This window comes from Rattus norvegicus, chromosome 10 (assembly GCF_021556685.1).
Source record: "Rattus norvegicus strain SHRSP/BbbUtx chromosome 10, alternate assembly SHRSP_T2T, whole genome shotgun sequence".
Lineage (NCBI taxonomy): Eukaryota > Metazoa > Chordata > Mammalia > Rodentia > Muridae > Rattus > Rattus norvegicus.
This window is the reverse complement of record NC_141543.1, coordinates 98,308,391-98,326,252: the sequence shown is the minus strand read 5'-3', so window position 1 is coordinate 98,326,252 and position 17,862 is coordinate 98,308,391. Positions and strand designations below refer to the sequence as shown.

The window sequence follows — 17,862 nt, the reverse complement described above, 5'->3', positions numbered from 1 at the left end:
TTGCAGGTGCTGAGTCCTGGCGATTGCTCTTACAGTCCCTGCGTCCTTTCTAAAGGCTCTTTCCTCCAGTGCAGCCTGTGAAGAAGTAAACTTCGCCCAGGCTCTGGCTTGATTGGAATCAATGCTCACAAAGTCGTTTGCTGGATTTTCAGCATCCCATATGGTGACCAGTGTACTGTATCCAAGAATCAGATTGTAGCACTTGCTTCTCCTAAAAGTGTAAATCTAGAGAACATAGATAAAGTAGCATGGGGTTTTAAAAACAGAACTGTTGGCATAGTTAAACATTTGTTTGTGGGTATGGGTGTTTTTCCTGCTTGTCTCTGTGCACGATGGTGCATTCCTGGTCCTGATGTCTAGAAGAGGGAGTGAGATGCCTGGAACTGGAGTTACAGATGACTGTACCACTCTGAGAACAAGCCCTGGCCCCTTTAAGGGCAGCCCTGTACTGAGCATATCTCCAGCCCAAGCTGCATATATTTTAAAAACACTTATTTTTTAGGTGTCAGGGTTTTATAAGGGACGTTTTTCAAACTGACATGTCTTTCAATTTAGTATGCATCTTTCTATTCACTTGAAATTTGGGGAAATAGCCCTATTGGAAATGCACAGAAAATCATAAGCATCTGTTCCTATAGCAACTGGCTAGTTGTCCTGTCCTTCATCTTTATGCTGTGTTTTGTCACCTCTGCAGCGCAGCCCAATGTAGCGCCTCTTCATTTGTTTTCAAGTTCTTCACATTCTTAATGCGTTTTCTCCTTGTGAAATACTGTGATTATGTGTTCTGTTTCTTTGCTTCTATTTCCCTCTGAACTAATTGGATCAGATGATGGCTCTAAGTGTGCAGAACAAAGCTGCTTCTCTTTTGAAAATAAGCATTGATAAGCAATACTTCAAACTCTCTTTATGTATATGGGCTGTCTGCAAAAGCAGTCCAAGCAGAATGGCTGATTGCAGAGGGAGGTGATGCCCTGGGATTTAGGTTCAGTGGAGTCCGGAACAATGTCTCGCAGTAGCTCAGGCTCTCCCATACCTCAGTGTGTAGGGCAAGCTGGCCTCAAACTCATGGTAGTCCTCCTGCCTCTGTCTCCCATGTACTTCAGTTACAGGCATGAGCCACCATGTCCAGCTCTTCTTTGTGGTTTTGAGACACAGTCTTGCTCTGCATCTCAGGCGTCCTCGTGAGCAAACGCTGTGTCCTTGGGCCCCTTGCACATCCTGTCGCCTCTCTGAGCCTGACTTTCTTCCAGCTAACTGACTTGGTGACATGAGGTATACCGCTCAGGCACCCAGTCTTACCTAATGCTTGACGTGCGGAAGCCTGGTTGTGGCTTATTTGACCTCTGTGGATAAATCCCAGCGCTCTTTAATTTGAAACGTGCAAGTTGTCTTTTGTACCTGTTTTGTTTGGCACAGTGGTTCTTTGTGTAGTCCCAGCTGTCCCAGAACTCTATACACAGAGCTGCCCTCAGACTTACAAAGAACTGCCTCCCTCTGCCCAGCAGTGTTGGGATTAAAGGAATTTATTTATTTTCATTTTTATTTTTTGCAGTGCAGAATAATGACCCCAGGGCCTTGTGCATGCCGGGCAAGCACTCTACCAACTGAGTTGTATCCCTAGTAACCCGGTGTCTGATGATGAGATTTCCCCCTTCTGTACAAAGCAGTTAAAGTACCTTTTAATTACATAGAACACGAAGTATTTCCAGTACTCAGGAAACTGAAGCAGAAGGATTGCTCCACATTTAAGACCACACGGCATTAGTTCCAGGCCAATTTGGGTTACAGAGTGAGACCCTGACTATAAATAACAGTAACAAAGTCTAAACTACTTAGAATTTTCCATTTAGCTTGATGATGAGTTTGCTGACCTGAGTAGTAATAATAAAAAGTACTATCTTGCTGTTTATGGTTGGACAATCTAAGCTCGTACTGCCATGAGTCAGAGCCACCCCTTTGTCCCTGCTCTGTCTGAGTCATAGGTGTCCTGTCTCCAGTAAGATGTCCCATGCCGTTCTCACTCTGAACATTGGGTATTGTATGGAACATTTTGATCGTTTAAATTTCTTATTTATGATCAATTTCTAATGATGTAGACTCTGGGAATAGAGCCTTCATAAAGGATCTGGGGTAACTTTCGACAGGGGTGTTTTCCTTTTGAAAGTTGAACATCTAGGAAATCCCGCAGAATGGGGTTTGCCGTGGAGAACTGGGGTTCACATTTCCTCTCCTTGACTCTCAGAAACGTTTGGAGCAGCAGAAGCCTGCAGTCATCGCAGCGTCTACCACGTCCCCAACAAACAGCACAAGCAGCACTGTCTCTCCAGCTCAGAAGGTGATGGTGGCTCCCTTAAGTGGCTCGGTCACCCCTGGAACAAAGATGGTGCTGGCCACAAAAGTTGGCTCTCCTGCCACAGTCACATTCCAGCAAAACAAGAACTTCCACCAGACTTTTGCCACATGGGTGAAGCAAGGCCAGTCCAACTCAGGTAGAACAGGGATGAATGGAGTATTGCTTTTATTCTGGGTGGGGAAAAGCATTTCTAACCTTCTTTCCCGAGAGAGTGGCTTGCACAGGCAGGCTGGACGGTCATTTGTCGGAGCTGCTCTTTGTGCAGTCCTCACCTTCAGTATCCACATAGCGAGCGAGCGAGGGAGTGAGCGAGCGCACTTGGAGCAGGAGGAATGTTTCTGTTAAATACAGAGTGCGCCATATTTCGTGCATCGGTGCCCTTCCTAGAAGCCACTGCGCTGCTGGTTATTTAAAGTCTAAAGCTTATTAAATGTCTTATACCCATTAGCCACCAGCACAGCTGCCACCTCCGCTACCACCATTGCCAGCACAGGTCAGACGCTCCACATTACAGGCAGTCCCGTCACTATGGCAGGAAAAGTAATTACCAAACTGCCACTTCCTGCAAACAGCAAGATTGTCGCTGTAAATGTGCCGGCAACACAAGGAGGTAAGGGAAGCAACCGCGCAGTCTGAGTTCACCTCCGCCAGATCATGCTGTCGCCATCCTCCATCTCCTCCTCACTGGTTCAGTCGTCAGGTGTCACATTCTGTGTAGCCCACTCTGCAACCCACCACACGTAGTTCCTCCTCAGACACCAGCAGCACCTCACGCCTTTCCTTGAGGGCTAGTGTGGTTCATGTCTTCATCTCTCTTGAAGGTGTGGTCCAGGTACAGCAGAAGGTCCTGGGTATCATTCCATCGACCGCAGGTCCAAGCCAGCAAACCTTTACTTCATTCCAGCCCAGGACTGCAACCGTCACAATTAGGCCCAATACCTCAGCCTCCGCGGGAACCACTACCACTTCACAGGTAAGCATTCACGATTTACCACAGGATTTCTCTGCTGAGGAATATTGTTGTCAAAGTGACATACTAGTGGCCTCTTCCAATACCAGTTCACCTCATCTTCCTTTATTATGATTTCATCTGTGAAGTATTTAGATTTAGATAATTTTTTATATATTTTTTTTCAGAGTTGGGGACCGAACCCAGGGCCTTGCGCACTGAGCTAAATCCCCAACCCAATTTTTTATACTTTTAATAAACCAAAATTATACATGATGCGTTAATTTGGCATGTGTTTAGTTGCATATTGGTATTGTTTGTAAGTAATTGATATTTGCCAATATTCCCTAGATTAGATTGTGTGTGACTTGATGAACAGCACAGGAATATGCCACTCTTCCTGTCAGTCTGGTAGCCCCTCCCACCTGTGCTTTAGTTCATCTGGGTTCTTTCTGATCAGAAAGAAACATTGAAATATACTGTATGCCAACCAGTATGTGCACATATGAGATAAAACACTTCTTTGGCACTAGCTTCATGGGAAAACTTAAAGTCAAAATGTTCTGGCTCTAATTATAAAACTGAAGTCATGTGCTCACTGTTGCTTCTTAAACTGTGAAAGGATATTGAATTTTTGTTTACTTATTATAGTCTCCAGGTTCTAGAACTCAGCCTCTCAAGTTTCTGGCTTAAAAATTCCACCTTTATACCAACACCGAATGCAATTTCAAATGTAACAGTGGGCAGGCAGAGGCAAGTGGATCTTTGTAAGTTCCAGGACAGCCATGGCTTTAGGAGAGAAACCCTGGAGTTCTAATTTCAAAGCAGTTTTCATTCTTTTGTTGTCATTGTTGTTGTTTGTTTTGTTTTTGTTTTGAGACAGGGTGTCTCTGTGGAGCCCTGGTGGTCTTGGAACTCACTCTGTAGACCAGGCTGGCCTCAAACTGAGACATCTGCCTGCCTCTGTCTCCCAAGCACTGGCAGTAAGAGTGAGCGCTGCTGCGCTGCTGAATGGGTTTAATTCCTTGTCCTTTGCTCCTGCACAGGTGATCACAGGGCCTCAGATCCGCCCTGGCATGACTGTGATTAGAGCGCCACTCCAGCAGCCAGCACTAGGGAAGGCGGTCATCCGAACACCAGTGACGATGCAGCCAGGTACTCACGCACGCACGCGATAGAACTGCTTCAGGGCCTGGACAGCACAGCTAGGCAGCTGTGGCGTGCCTCTCTGTGTTAGAGAATGCTGATTTGAATTACAACACATGACACCCTAAATTTCTAATCCATGGTGGGATCACAGATAGTGTATGTCCTTTTCCCTGAAAAAGATAGACAAAGTAAATTCAAGTTTGCTTACAGCATGAGTGAACCAGACCACTAATAAACGTAAAGCATAGCATTCAGACATTGAAGAGCAGCACAGAGCAGCGCAGAGCAGAGCAGCATAGAGCAGAGCAGAGCAGAGCAGAGCAGAGCAGTGCAGTGCAGAGCAGAGCAAAGCAGTGCAGAGCAGAGCAGTGCAGAGCAGAGCAGTGCAGAGAGCAGAGCAGAGCAGTGCAGTGCAGAGCAGAGCAGAGCAGTGCAGTGCAGAGCATTTCAGAGAGCAGAGCAGAACAGCGCAGAGCAGAGCAGAGCAGCGCAGAGCAGAGCAGTACAGCGCAGAGCAGAGCAGAGCAGAGCAGCATAGAGCAGTGCAGCGCAGCACTTACATCGTGTGAGTTACAAAGGCAGTGCCAGACCCTCAATCACAGATAATGGAAGCTGGTTCAAACCACCATAGTAAATGTCAAAGACTATGACTTGGGCCTGGCATTTGATGGTAGATCTTTTTTTGTGTATGTGAGTAAGGCCCTGTCTTTGGACCCTGGCGTGGGGATGGGAGTGTGGGGCAGTTGAAGATAAAAAGATTGAGGGAAAAATCCAAAAACAGAGGAGGCTCATCAGTGAAAGACACGTGGCTGAATGTACAGTTAGTGATAGTTGAAAGAGAACATGTGTGTATTGGATTATCTCAGTGACTTTCATGTAACTGACCTGAACCAGGCTTTTTAGGTTTATTTCACTGTACCTGTATGAGTGCTTTGACTGAATCAATGTTTCTGCATCATGTGCACGGATGGTGCTCACTGAGGTGCATCCCTGGAGTTGGAGTAACAGACAGTTGTGAGCCACCATAGGGGTGCTGGGATCCTCTACAAGAACAGCACGTCCTCTTAGTCACAAAGCTCTCTCTGCAGCCCCCAGGACCGGTCTCTTTGCGGTGTTTCTGCTAGTTAGCAGTACCATGTGCTAAAATGTTAAATCCCCAAGCTGTGGTACACAGGGCATGGCCCTGAGCTCCTCAAGCACTCACAAGTAAGTCTGGTGGGTCATGTGGAGCGAATAGGCAGGGAAAAAGCAATAAAGCAAACTTTCCTCATGGCACGAGGCCTGCAAACCTCAGACCATTGTCCCCAAGCAAACACACAAATAGTTGCCAAAGGCCATTGCACTTGAGAACTTTTACAGCCTAAAGAACAGATTTTTGTTTCAAGATAGGGTCTCTATGTAGCCCCAACTGTCCTAGAACTCACTGTGTTGACCAAAGTGGCCTTGAATTCACAGAGATCTGCCTGCTTCTGTCTCCTGAGTGCTGGGATTGTAGGCACAAGCCACACAGCCTGGCCTGGCCTGTCATTTTTTAACTCTATATAAAGTTAGTAGGACTGGCTATGGTCCTGTGTTTGAACTCATCTTGGGTTATTGATATTCAAATGTCTATTGGAAGGTTGAAATGAACTGCATTCATCTGAGGTGTCAAACTATCTTAGTCCAAAGTGCGTGCTAGTGGTGTGTGAGTGATGGGGCTGTCTTGTTGTTATCTGTTGTTTGTGTAGGTGCACCCCAACAAGTGGTCACTCAAATCATCCGGGGACAGCCTGTTTCCACTGCCATTTCTGCTTCCAGTACGGCTTCTTCAGCACCTGTGCAAAAGGGCTTAACTCCAGGAGCAGCGGCTGGCACTCTGCAGCCTTCAGCCCCACACAGCCCTCGTCCTCAGCAAGGGCAAGTGAAGCTCACCATGGCTCAGCTCACCCAGTTAACGCAGGGCCACGTAAGTAACTTGGCTTTAAACTGGAGAGGTAGCCTTATTTTTCCTGAAGTTTACATTTGATCTGAGGTAAAATGTGAAGTCTACCTACTTTAAGGAATGGCTGGTTGGGGCTGAGGAGATGGCTCAAAGGTTCAAGCATTGGTGGCTCCTGCCAAGGATCTCGGTTGAGCTCCAGGCACCTACAGCAACCTGTAACTCAGGTTCAAGGGATCCACACCCCATTCTGACTTCCATGCACACCGGGTGCATCTGCCTCCTGGAGTTGAACTTACTAATGACAGCATAATGTCTGGCCTTGAGATTCCTCGGGTTAGATGTTGTACTAATGAAAGGGATAAGCCTTTTAATTACCAAAATGTTGTTCATTGGGCAATTTTCATAGGAAAAAAAGCAAAGCAGGTTCTGAATGCATTAAACTGATCACTTATATCGTTCCATATTGTTGGCTAGTCTTTTCCTATCAAAACCCAAAGCTCTCAAAAGTCTACTGTTTGTGGCCCTTGCTGGGAATCACAGGATGGAGTGCAGAGCAATAGCTCTCTGTGGCGACAGAGCGGGAGTATTAGCTTATGTGCTGGGCTCCATCCCCACCACCCACAAAAAAGTCAGCTGCGAGGGCTGGAAATGGCTCAGCAGCAAAGAGCACGTACTTCAGAGGACCCAAGCTCAGTTTCCGGCTCCCAGGTCAGTTGTGGCTTCCAGTAGTAACTCCATCTTCAGGAATTTGATACCTTCTGAGCTCTGTGAGCACCTCCATACATGTGCAAAGATACATGTCTGTACAACTTAAAGGTAAAAATTAACGTTTAAAGTGGGTCTTGGGAGCTCACTGTCCAGCCAGGGTAGCAGACATGATGAGCTCCACATTCAGCTGACTCTGTCTTTTCACATGAGGTGGAACAGGCTAGAGAGATGGCTCAGGTGTTAGGAGTGCTTCCTGCTCCAGGAGAGGTGGACACAGGCTCATTTCCAGCTTCCTCACAGATCTAGGGCTCTAGTACCCTCTTCTGCTTTCCAAGTGCTCTTTTGCACATACATGGTGCTCATAAACTCAGGCAAGCTGGCAGACATACATGGAAATAAATAAATGTTAAAAAATAAGGTGGTAAGAGGAAGACACCCAGTGTCATCCTCTGACCTTCATGTGTGCACACATGAGCAAGCACATACACTGTATACACACATGCTAAAAGCAAACCAAGAAGACACCAGAGATACAGCATGGCTGTGGAGTGCTTATGTAATACCACAGAGCTCTGGGTTGGATCTGCATCACTGCATAAATCCTGTGTGCTGGCATGTGCCCCTAATCCCAGCACTTGGGAACAGAAACCTGGCAAGTTCAAGGCCAGCCTGGGCTGTGCCAGACCCTTTCCCAAGAAGGCCAAAACAACCAAAGAGGCTTCCTGCAGCGCTTCTGATACACTTCAGTCGTGGTCTCTGTTGCCGGTCTGTGAGTGGGCTGTCATGTTGATGCTAACCTTGCAGACTACTGAGGAGAGACTAGCGCTTCTGTCAGGAATACCAGCCTGCTTGGCCACACACTGGAAACCATGAACTTGGAGCAGTGCCTTGTGCCTCATTCCTGGTGGTAAATTCAGTGTTCTTCTCTTCATTCTCTCGTTATTTTATTTTATTTTATTTTTTTTTTTTTTTTTTTGGTTCCTTTTTTCGGAGCTGGGGACCGAACCCAGGGCCTTGCGCTTCCTAGGTAAGCGCTCTACCACTGAGCTAAATCCCCAGCCCCTCGTTATTTTATTTTGAGACAAGGTTTCATATATCCTCTGATAGAGCTGTGTACTTGAGGAGCTAGAGGTGTTTGCCCGCATACCTACCCGGTTTATAAGATGCTGTGGGTTGGACCCGAGGCTGTGCCTGCTAGGCAGACTCTCTACCAGAAGAAATATGTCCCCATCCATCAGTTCATTTGTTCTTTCATTCATTCATTCATTTTTCTTATTTTTGCATTACAGAGACAATGGGCCCACTTCTCACTTTTGTCTCTCCTGAGACAGGGTCGCTCTGCAGTGTCCTGGAACTTACTGTATAAACCAGTATATTCTTGAATTCCCAGCAATCTACCTGCCTCTGTCTCCTAAAGCTCCTGTCACCACTCCTAACTACTTTCTTTTCTTTAACCCTTTTTCTCTTTCCCTCCCTCCCTTGTGTTGGGGTCAAAACAAAAGTCTTTCAGATTCTAAACAAGTGCTCCCTGCTGGGCTGCCCAGCCCCATAACTGTCTAAACACACAGAAACTGCTGACCATATACACTCAGGAGCGAGTGCTAGGAAGCTTGCAAGTTCCAAAACAGCTTGGGCTACAAAGGGATGTACCCTGTTGCAAGAACTGTTAATTACCTAATTAAATTTATAAATGGAGTTTCATGAAAAATAAAAACCCCAGAGCCTCAGATACAACTCAGTTGGTACAAACCTTGCCTGGTATGTGCATGGTCCTGGATTCAGTTGTTAGGACAACAGAGGCGGACAGGGGTCCCAGCTGCACCTAGCCTCATACCTGAGAAGTCTCAGCTGCTCCAGAACCTGCAACAGAATAAATAGCAGGTAATATACACCTGATTAAAGTACAGAATGAGTTCAGAGCCATCTAGGGCAACCTAGTGAGACTTACCGTAGTGAGACTCCAAATGAAGTGTTAGAGCTACACAGCCTCTAAGTTGAATCTCACTGAGAAATAGAATGAAGCAGACTTGAACTCCAGTTTATGAAGCTACTATAGTGAGGATGGTCAAAATAAGAAAACAGCACACCCAACCACAGATGTTACCCAGAAAGTATGCCCAGCTGGAGCTGTCACCCAAAGGTTGCAGATACTTAGCAAGGGGCAGGGAAGAGGCTCAGGCGGTAAAGCTCGTTGGGACTTGGAGAACCCTCAAAAGCCACACAATAGTGCAGAGACCGGCTCCAGAAGTGCATTGGCCAGCAGAGAGCAGTAGCAGCCCTCTCTCAGACAAGTTGATAGGCAAAGACTGGACCCTGAGGTTCTCACCTGACCTATGTGTGGGTAACCCCCATCCAGTCACACACACACTAAGTATTTTTTTTAAATTAGTACAAATCAACAAAAGATAAGTCCAGGGGTTGGGGATTTGGCTCAGTGGTAGAGCGCTTGCCTAGCAAGCACAAGGCCCTGGGTTCGGTCCCCAGCTCCGAAAAAAAAGAAAAGAGAGAAAAAAAAAGATAAGTCCAGGGCTGGGAGTATATGTAGCTCAATGGTGAGAATTTGCCTAGCACACGTGAGGCAGTTCGTTCAGTTTCCAGCAAAGTGCACATGTAAACGCATCCCTGAAAGGGAAGAAGCCAGGAGCAAAAAGATCAACTGAGCTTGAAGAAGGAGGAAGAAATTTAAGTGATCAAAACTCAGAAAATCCCACTGGACCGTGAGGAAAGTCTGTATAATAGCCATTTACCTAAGAGGTTGGTCTAAACTGAATGTTCATCAAGGAAGAGTTACCCAGGGTCACTGGGGAGGCTTTGGCTCATCTAGCTGACGTGTAACCCCGTTAGTTAAGCCATTTCTCGCAGTCTTGATGCTGTGCAGGATTGCGTGTGTGTGCTTGAGGGATTGGTGTGAGTGACGGTGTGCACTGGAACAGATACTCAGCAGCATGGTTTGTGAGAATCAGTAACTTAGAGTGACCAAATGTCTGTGTGGTAGTTACTGCAGGACGGAAATGAGCTAACTACAGCTTCACAGAAGGGGCTTTTTTATTTATTTATTTATTTATTTATTAACTTGAGTATTTCTTTTTTTTTTTTTTTTTTTTACTTTTTGTGAATTGTTTTTATTGTAGTATTTATTCAATACTTAAGAAAACATAGTATCATTGACCGGCTTTCAATTTCAAACATTTGTAGCTTGAAACATGGCATTATTAGAACCAAACACTTCCCAATATGTATATGTTGTATTTTTTTACTCTAAGTCATTTTCCTGTTGATAAAAGATTAAGTTATTGATTCCTAATATGGAACAACCTTATGTTAAATAATTTTAAAGGTTCAACTTAATGAAATTTTTTTTTCTTTTTTTTTTAATTTATTTAATACGTAATAATAATTCTTTGGTTTCCGGGCAAACATCCCCCTCCCCCCTCCCCTTCCTTATGGGTGTTCCCCTCCCAACCCTCCCCCCATTGCCGCCCTCCCCCCAACAGTCTAGTTCACTGGGGGTTCAGTCTTAGCAGGACCCAGGGCTTCCCCTTCCACTGGTGCTCTTACTAGGATATTCATTGCTACCTATGAGGTCAGAGTCCAGGGTCAGTCCATGTATAGTCTCTAGGTAGTGGCTTAGTCCCCGGAACTTGAGTATTTCTTATATACATTTTGAGTGTTATTCCCTTTCCCGGTTTCCGGGCAAACATCCCCTCCCCCCTCCCCTTCTTTATCGGTGTTCCCCTCCCCATCCTCCCCCCCCCCCCGTTTTTGTTTTATTTTATGTATATGATTACACTTGCTATCTTCAGATACACTAGAAGAGGACATCAGATCCCATTATAGATGGTTGTAAACTATCATATAGGTGCTGGGAATTGAACTCAGGACCTCTGGAAGATCAGCCAGTGCACTGAACTACTGAGCCATCTCTCAAACCCTGCAGTTGGGATTTTAAAACAAGAATATACAATTTGGTTGTGTGTGTATAGGCTTCAGAAACTGGCAAAACAAAGGCATGCCGCCATCCCCACCCCCCTATAGGGGACCTGCTTCATTTTACCCAAAGGGGCCGTTCCCATTGATTTTAAATGAATGTTGCTTCTTTCTAAGGTTTATTATTTCATATGTGGTAGTGTTTCGCTTGCATGTATGTGCATGCCTGTTGCTGATGGAAGGGACATGGAATTGTCCGTGACTGGAGTTTCAAGCAGTTGTGAGCCACTGTGTAGGTGCTGGGAATTGAACTTGGGTCCTCACAAGAATAAGTGCTCTAACACTGAGCTAACTCTCTAGCCCATGGATGTTGCTTCTGTTGTGGGAGGCTCAGTGATCTAGGAAGTAATATTCTTAAGAGATACAGTGTTTAAACCGTGAGGACAGCCATGTCCTCTGGGAAAAGAACTTCAGCAGAGCACATCCCATTCTTGGGTACAGCATAGTCATCACCACGCTGCTTGTAACAGTTACTTAAACCTGGCATTTGTGGAGTTTTGGTCACCCACAGAATGCTATAGGAAGGAAGGCAGAGGTTATGGAGCCAAGTGCAGCCTTCCTAGCATGGAGAGCTGTCTCCTTCCTAACCCTGTGCTTGAGCACTAGGCTTTAAACAGTCTGTACATGTAGAACCCTGGTTTCTAGTTCCCCTGACTCTTGTGTTCTCACATTCTGTTTCTGATCCGTGAAGAAACACAACTGGGCAGTAGCATGCCTTCCCAGAGAAAAGACCTGGATTCAGCCGTTTGGAACACTTAACAGTGCATAGGACATTTGACGTGTTCATACTGCACGGGAACAAACGCAGACCCCAGAACACCTGCTCAGTTTTCAGCACCTTTAAGCTAGGGGATTTTTTCTTTCTGTGGCTCCGAGAGTTGGGTTTAGGGCCATGAGAATTGCAGGTTGGCTCTCGGCTGCAGAGACACTGTCCCAGCCCTTGGTTTTTTTGAGGCGGGTGTTAATATGTTGGGTCAGGCTACCTTTACATGTATGCACACCTTGCTGCTTCTGAGTCATTGAGAACGAGTGATTAGGGCATAGGGTAAGATTTGCTCTGCTAAGCACTGAATCTGTGTGAGACTGGAGTGAGACTACATGTAAAGATGTTTGAAAAGTATAAAATAACATTAATAAATAAAAGTGGCTTAAAGTAAGAATCAGGAGTAATGGCTTAAGTCAACGGTGCGTTCCAGGTTATCCTGGGATACCAGTGAGACCCAAACTCCTAAAATTTAGTCAATTGATTGAAATTAGAGTTTTGACCTGAACATGATGGCTCTAACCTATATCCAGACGTGAAAGTAGGAGTGAGTTTTGCCCCTGGGGTTCTCGCGGTGAGGATGTAACATAAATGATTTCATTCAGCTTTGTGATTTGTGATTTGAACACTGCATGTTCCGTGTTGTCTGCTTTTCCCACAGGGCGGCAACCAAGGTTTGACAGTAGTGATTCAAGGACAAGGTCAGACTACTGGACAGTTGCAGCTGATACCTCAGGGGATGACGGTCCTCCCAGGGCCAGGGCAGCAGCTCATGCAGGCCGCGATGCCGAATGGCACCGTTCAGCGTTTCCTCTTTACCCCACTGTCAACACCAGTCACGGCCGTCAGCAGCAGCAGCAGCAGCAGCACTAATGCAACAGCTACAGGTAGACATGCTGGCTCTGCACTTGATGCTGGGTTCACACAGGGCCGGGTATGCGGCCTCCAGCCAGCATAACAGCCATGTGGTCAGCCTCTGTGCTTCATGCCTTATTCCTAGACTCACTTCCCAATCAACACAAAGCAAAAATAATAGAAAGGCGGGAGGAACAGAGTAACGGATGCCGTGGTCCCTGTGCCTGCTCTCCTGCTCCAGCCTTGGTGGAGCCATGAAGATGAGGGCTCCTTAGAGAGAACGGTGCTTGAGAGCTGCAGGCCCAGACCTCTTTGTAAGCCTTCTCCAAGCTCTCAGTGCTCGTTTCCATGTCCTAGCGGAAGAGTGACCCTTGACAGGTGCTCCTGAGCGCCCAGCTGACACACACAGAGGACATCAGGGACGTCCCAGCTCCTCAGTTGAGGAAATTCCCTTCAGAGTCTTCTTTCACCATAGTCTCCCAGTCTCACATCCAGAAACCATTTTGTCTTTCTTTTTTACAGGCTCAGGTGAACAAAAACAGAGTAAATTATCTCCCCAGACCCAGGTACAACCAGCCACAACCCTGGCACCAACTCAGTCATCAAGTGTGAGTCCTGCAGAAGCCCAGCCACAGCCTGCTCAGCCTGCAGCACAGCCCCAGCCCCAGCCCCAGCCCCCAGCTCAGCCTGAAGTCCAGACCCAGCCAGCTGCCTCGTCCCATGTCCCTTCTGAAACACAGCCCTCCCAAGCACAGTCATCTAAACCCCTGGTTGCAACACAGTGTCAGCCTCAGAGCAGTGTACAAGGACAGTCTCCAGTTCGTGTCCAGAGCCCACCACTGACTCGAATACGTCCATCAACTCCATCCCAAGTGACTCCTGGACAGCAACCCCAGGTTCAGACTACAGCCTCACAGCCGATTCCAATTCCGCCCCCCACATCTCTGCAGGCACCTTCCCAAGGCCAGCCACAGTCACAGCCCCAGGTACAGTCTTCAACTCAAACTCTTTCATCAGGACAGACATTAAATCAGGTTACTGTTCCATCCCCATCCCGTCCTCAGCCACAAACACAGCAGCCACAGCCCCAAGTCATCGCTGTGCCTCAGCTCCAGCAAGTCCAGGTTCTCTCTCAGATCCAGTCGCAGGTTGTGGCTCAGATACAGGCTCAGCAAGGTGGTGCGCCCCAGCAGATCAAACTGCAGTTGCCCGTTCACGTTCAGCAGAACAGTGCTGCGCAGGCCCAGCACGCTCAGAGTGTGCTCACAGTGCAGGCAGCCAGTGTGCGAGAGCAGTTGCAAAGGGTTCAGCAACTCAGGGATCAGCAGCAGAAGAAGAAGCAGCAGATAGAAATGGAGCGTGAGCACACCCTCCAAGCTTCTAACCAAAGTGAAATCATTCAGAAACAGGTAAAGTCATTAAGTCAAAGCAGCATGTTCAGTAGCGTGAATTACTGTGCTGTGCAGTAGACTTAGTGGTTTGGTTGTGTTAGGCTTCCGTAATGATACACAGTCACTGGTGGGTGACCTTGGAAGAGCAGAAACACTGCTTGCCGGGCCTGGCCTGGGACTTCTTGTTGGACATGTGGCATCAGTGCTTATGAGAAACCACATTTCCCTGGTAGAAAACTGAGTGCTAAGGCTCCCACCACAGTGTAGCTATTCACTTGAAGTCATTTGATTTGCAAGTGTCAGTCCTTCATTTGCCTATCGACTAAGCAAATTGTGGGCAGACAGTTCATTTGCATTGACTTGCCACACCTTTGTAAAAATGTCTTAAATCAGATGTTTGTTGGTAGTTCCATGTAAGGTGTTGTGGTGTAGCAGGGGCATCCTGGAGTGGTGTCTGGGTGCAGTAAGTCACTTCAGACCATTAGAGCTCTGCCAAATCGAAGTTGGTGACCTGCGGTCTTACTGAGGATAATTCTGTCAGCAGCCATGTGCCTCGGTCAGCACTAGGCCAGAGGTACTGAGCGCTGAACTGCTGTTTGCTCCCTGAGCTGTATCCAAGTTAAAACTCCTCTCATTATAGCCACATGGGAGTGTTAGGACCAGATCCTGCCATGTATGTAAGTGTGAAGGTGTAAGTTAATACTTATGAACGTAAGTCCTCTGATACGTTCAAATCCCAGCTCTTGTAATATTTGCGCTGTAACCTGGGATACCTGTCTTCCAGATCTCTGTATGGGGCAGGGCACTCTTGAAAGTCTTGATGCTAGCACAGTGGGTGACAGTGAAATCTGGGGCTGTGTTATTTACTGTTTAATCTCAGACAACTTGGTCAGTTTCTTTGTGTCTTGATATTTATTTGAAAAACTATCCCTATATTCAGTGTATCACAGAGAACAAGCAATGTTGAGCTTGGCTTAATTCAGTATTTGGTGCATGATGAGGCCCTAGGACCACCTAGCACCTTCTGTTCTGGTTATATTAGTTAGCCTTCCCTCACCAGTTCAAACATCAGCGTGTGTTGTTATTTCTTGCTGTGTGCTAACTTACCTGTATTTATTATAAAATATGCATTTATGGATTTATCTCTTCTCAAGGTGGTGATGAAGCATAACGCTGTGATAGAGCATTTAAAACAGAAAAAGACCATGACTCCAGCGGAAAGAGAAGAAAATCAAAGGTAGGAGAGTCCGCTTTCGCTTTGGTCTCACCCAAGTTAGTGCCAGGAGTGGCTCACAGTCCGTTGCTCCTTGAAATTCTGCACTCAGTTTGCACATCATCTAGGGGTGTAGACAAATCGTGCCTTACTTTTCTGGGTGGAATAGACAGCGTTACAGAGGTTGTGTGTTTTTCTCTAGAATGATTGTCTGTAACCAGGTGATGAAGTATATTCTGGATAAGATAGATAAAGAAGAAAAGCAGGCGGCCAAGAAGCGCAAGCGGGAGGAGAGTGTGGAGCAGAAGCGGAGCAAACAGAATGCCAGCAAGCTCTCTGCTCTGCTGTTCAAACACAAGGAGCAGCTCAAGGCCGAGATCCTGAAAAAGAGAGCGCTCCTGGACAAAGAGCTACAGATGCAAGTGCAGGTGGGCCCAGAACCTCACACACCTTCCCCTCCATCGCTGCTTAAGCCTAAAATCCCAACTTGCTTTCTAGATGTACATTTGCACTTGTAGCTTGGAGAGTAGAGGACATGCATGGCTTTTGAGTTGCGTGGCTCTTTCTGTCTTCTGACATCCAGTGCAGAGGCCTGACCTGTCTTCTGTGCTGAGTGAAGACGACGGTGTATACCAATGTAGGGAAACAAGCGCCTGCTTATGAAGACAATTTTTCCTAACCTAAAAGTCGCCCAGTAGGCACTGCTAATCCAGTCATGCATATTTGCACAGCTTTCTGAAAAAGGAAGCAGGGTATTGATAGCATCCGTAGGATGATACCTTGTACAGTTTAAGAAAATACCTATCAGACCAACAAACAACATTACATAGCCTGGAATCTTGACATTAAGACTGTTCAGGGTTGGGGGCTGGAGAGATGGCTCAGCGGTTAAGAGTGCCCGACCGCTCTTCCAGAGGTCATGAGTTCAATTCCCAGCAACCACATGGTGGCTCACAACCATCTGTAAAGAGATCTGATGCCCTCTTCTGGTGTATCTGAAGACAGCCACAGTGTACTTATATATAATAAATAAATAAATAAATCTTTAAAAAAAAAAAAAAAAGACTATTCAGGGCCAGCGCAGTGCCAGTACACACCTTTAACCCCAACACTCAAGGGCAAAGGCACTTGGATCTCCTAGTTCAAGGACAAGCCTGGTCTACAGAACACGTTTCAGGATAGCTAGGTCTACGTAGTGAGATCATGTCTCAAAAAAATAAAAACATATACAATTGAAATGTCAAAATTTAAATGAAAAACAGAAAATACAAAAATACTGAGGAAAAAACCACAGTTGCTGTTTTTGAGATTTTGGATCGCAGTTCTTAGTATGGTTTGCCCTTTTTTTCCTTTTATCTTTTTACAAATATCTACATAAAGCTGCCTTTAGGTCTATTTCAGATGGGATCTCTGCTTAGTCTAGGACTGGCCTCATGCTCCTTGGTCTCCTACCTCAGCCCCGTGAATGCTAGGATTGCAGGCCGGTGCCACCGTGCCCAGGAAGGACTGTAAGATTAGTGCTGCTGTTCTTGTGAGACAAGGTGGATTAGACTTTTAAGAGTGACTCTAACTAAGTACAACTCTGAGGTCAGTCAGAGGACGTTTGTGTGTTTGTTTGGGAAGAAGGAGCCTGCTCTATTTAAGTCCATCAAGACAGAGGTAAAGAAGCAACAACTGAGACAAGTAGTCGGACACATTGCCCTCACGGGACTCGGTGAGCGCAGGCTCTCACTGGGCAGCTTTCTCCTGTTTTGCTTTGTTTTGTTTGTGCCAACGCTGTTTTCTTTTCTTTTTTTTTAATTTATTTTATGTATGAGTGCACTGTAGCTGTCTTCAGACACACCAGAAGAGGGCATGGGATCCCATTACAGATGGTTATGAGCCACCATGTGGTTGCTGGGATTTGAACTCAGGACCTCTGGAAGAGCAGTCCGTGCTCTTAACTGCTGAGCTATCTCTCCAGCCCGTTTTGTTTTGTTTTTAATATTTATTTTATGTATATGAATACGCTGTTGCTGTCTTCAGTCACACCAGAAGAGGGCATTGGATTTCTTTACAGATGGTTTTGAGCCACTAATGTGGTTGCTGGGAATTGAACTCGGGACCTCTGGAAGAGCAGTCAGTGCTCTGAACCACTGAGCCATCTCTCCAGCCCCTCCTTTGGATTTTTTGAGACAAGTTTTCTCTATGTAGTCCTGGCTCCTCCTGGAACTCTCTGTGTAGACCAGGCTGGCCTTGAATTCACAAGAGATTCATACTGAGCCAACAATCCTTTTGGTTTTGGTTGGTTGGTTGGTTGGTTGTTTGTTTGGTTGGCTGGCTGGTTGTTTGGTTGTTTGGTTGGTTGGTTGGCTGGCTGGCTGGCTGGCTGGCTGGCTAGCTGGGTGGCTGGCTGGTTGGGTTAGTTTGGTTTAGAGATAGGTCTCACTGTGTACCTGATTGTCTTGGAACTCAGTAGTTCTCAACCTTCCCAATGCTGTGACCCTTTAATACAGTTCCTCATATTGTGGTGATCCCTAAACATAATATTATTTTTGTTGCTACTTCATAACTGTAATCTTACTACTGTTGTA

At 46.3% G+C, this 17,862-nt stretch overlaps 1 protein-coding gene across 50 annotated transcripts in view; it reads left to right on the top strand.

Annotated features, from left to right (window-relative positions):
- Positions 1 to 17,862, top strand: part of Bptf (bromodomain PHD finger transcription factor) — a 102,694-nt gene that overhangs the window by 69,135 nt on the left and 15,697 nt on the right. For 11 of the 50 annotated variants that reach the window (XM_087572472.1, XM_087572473.1, XM_087572470.1 and 8 more), the window contains 8 exons: positions 2,243 to 2,489; positions 3,175 to 3,326; positions 4,349 to 4,457; positions 6,179 to 6,396; positions 12,492 to 12,717; positions 13,208 to 13,671; positions 15,231 to 15,313; positions 15,492 to 15,717. In XM_087572472.1, coding sequence (XP_087428598.1) covers positions 2,243 to 2,489; positions 3,175 to 3,326; positions 4,349 to 4,457; positions 6,179 to 6,396; positions 12,492 to 12,717; positions 13,208 to 13,671; positions 15,231 to 15,313; positions 15,492 to 15,717 — 1,725 coding nt within the window. 50 annotated transcript variants of the gene reach the window in all.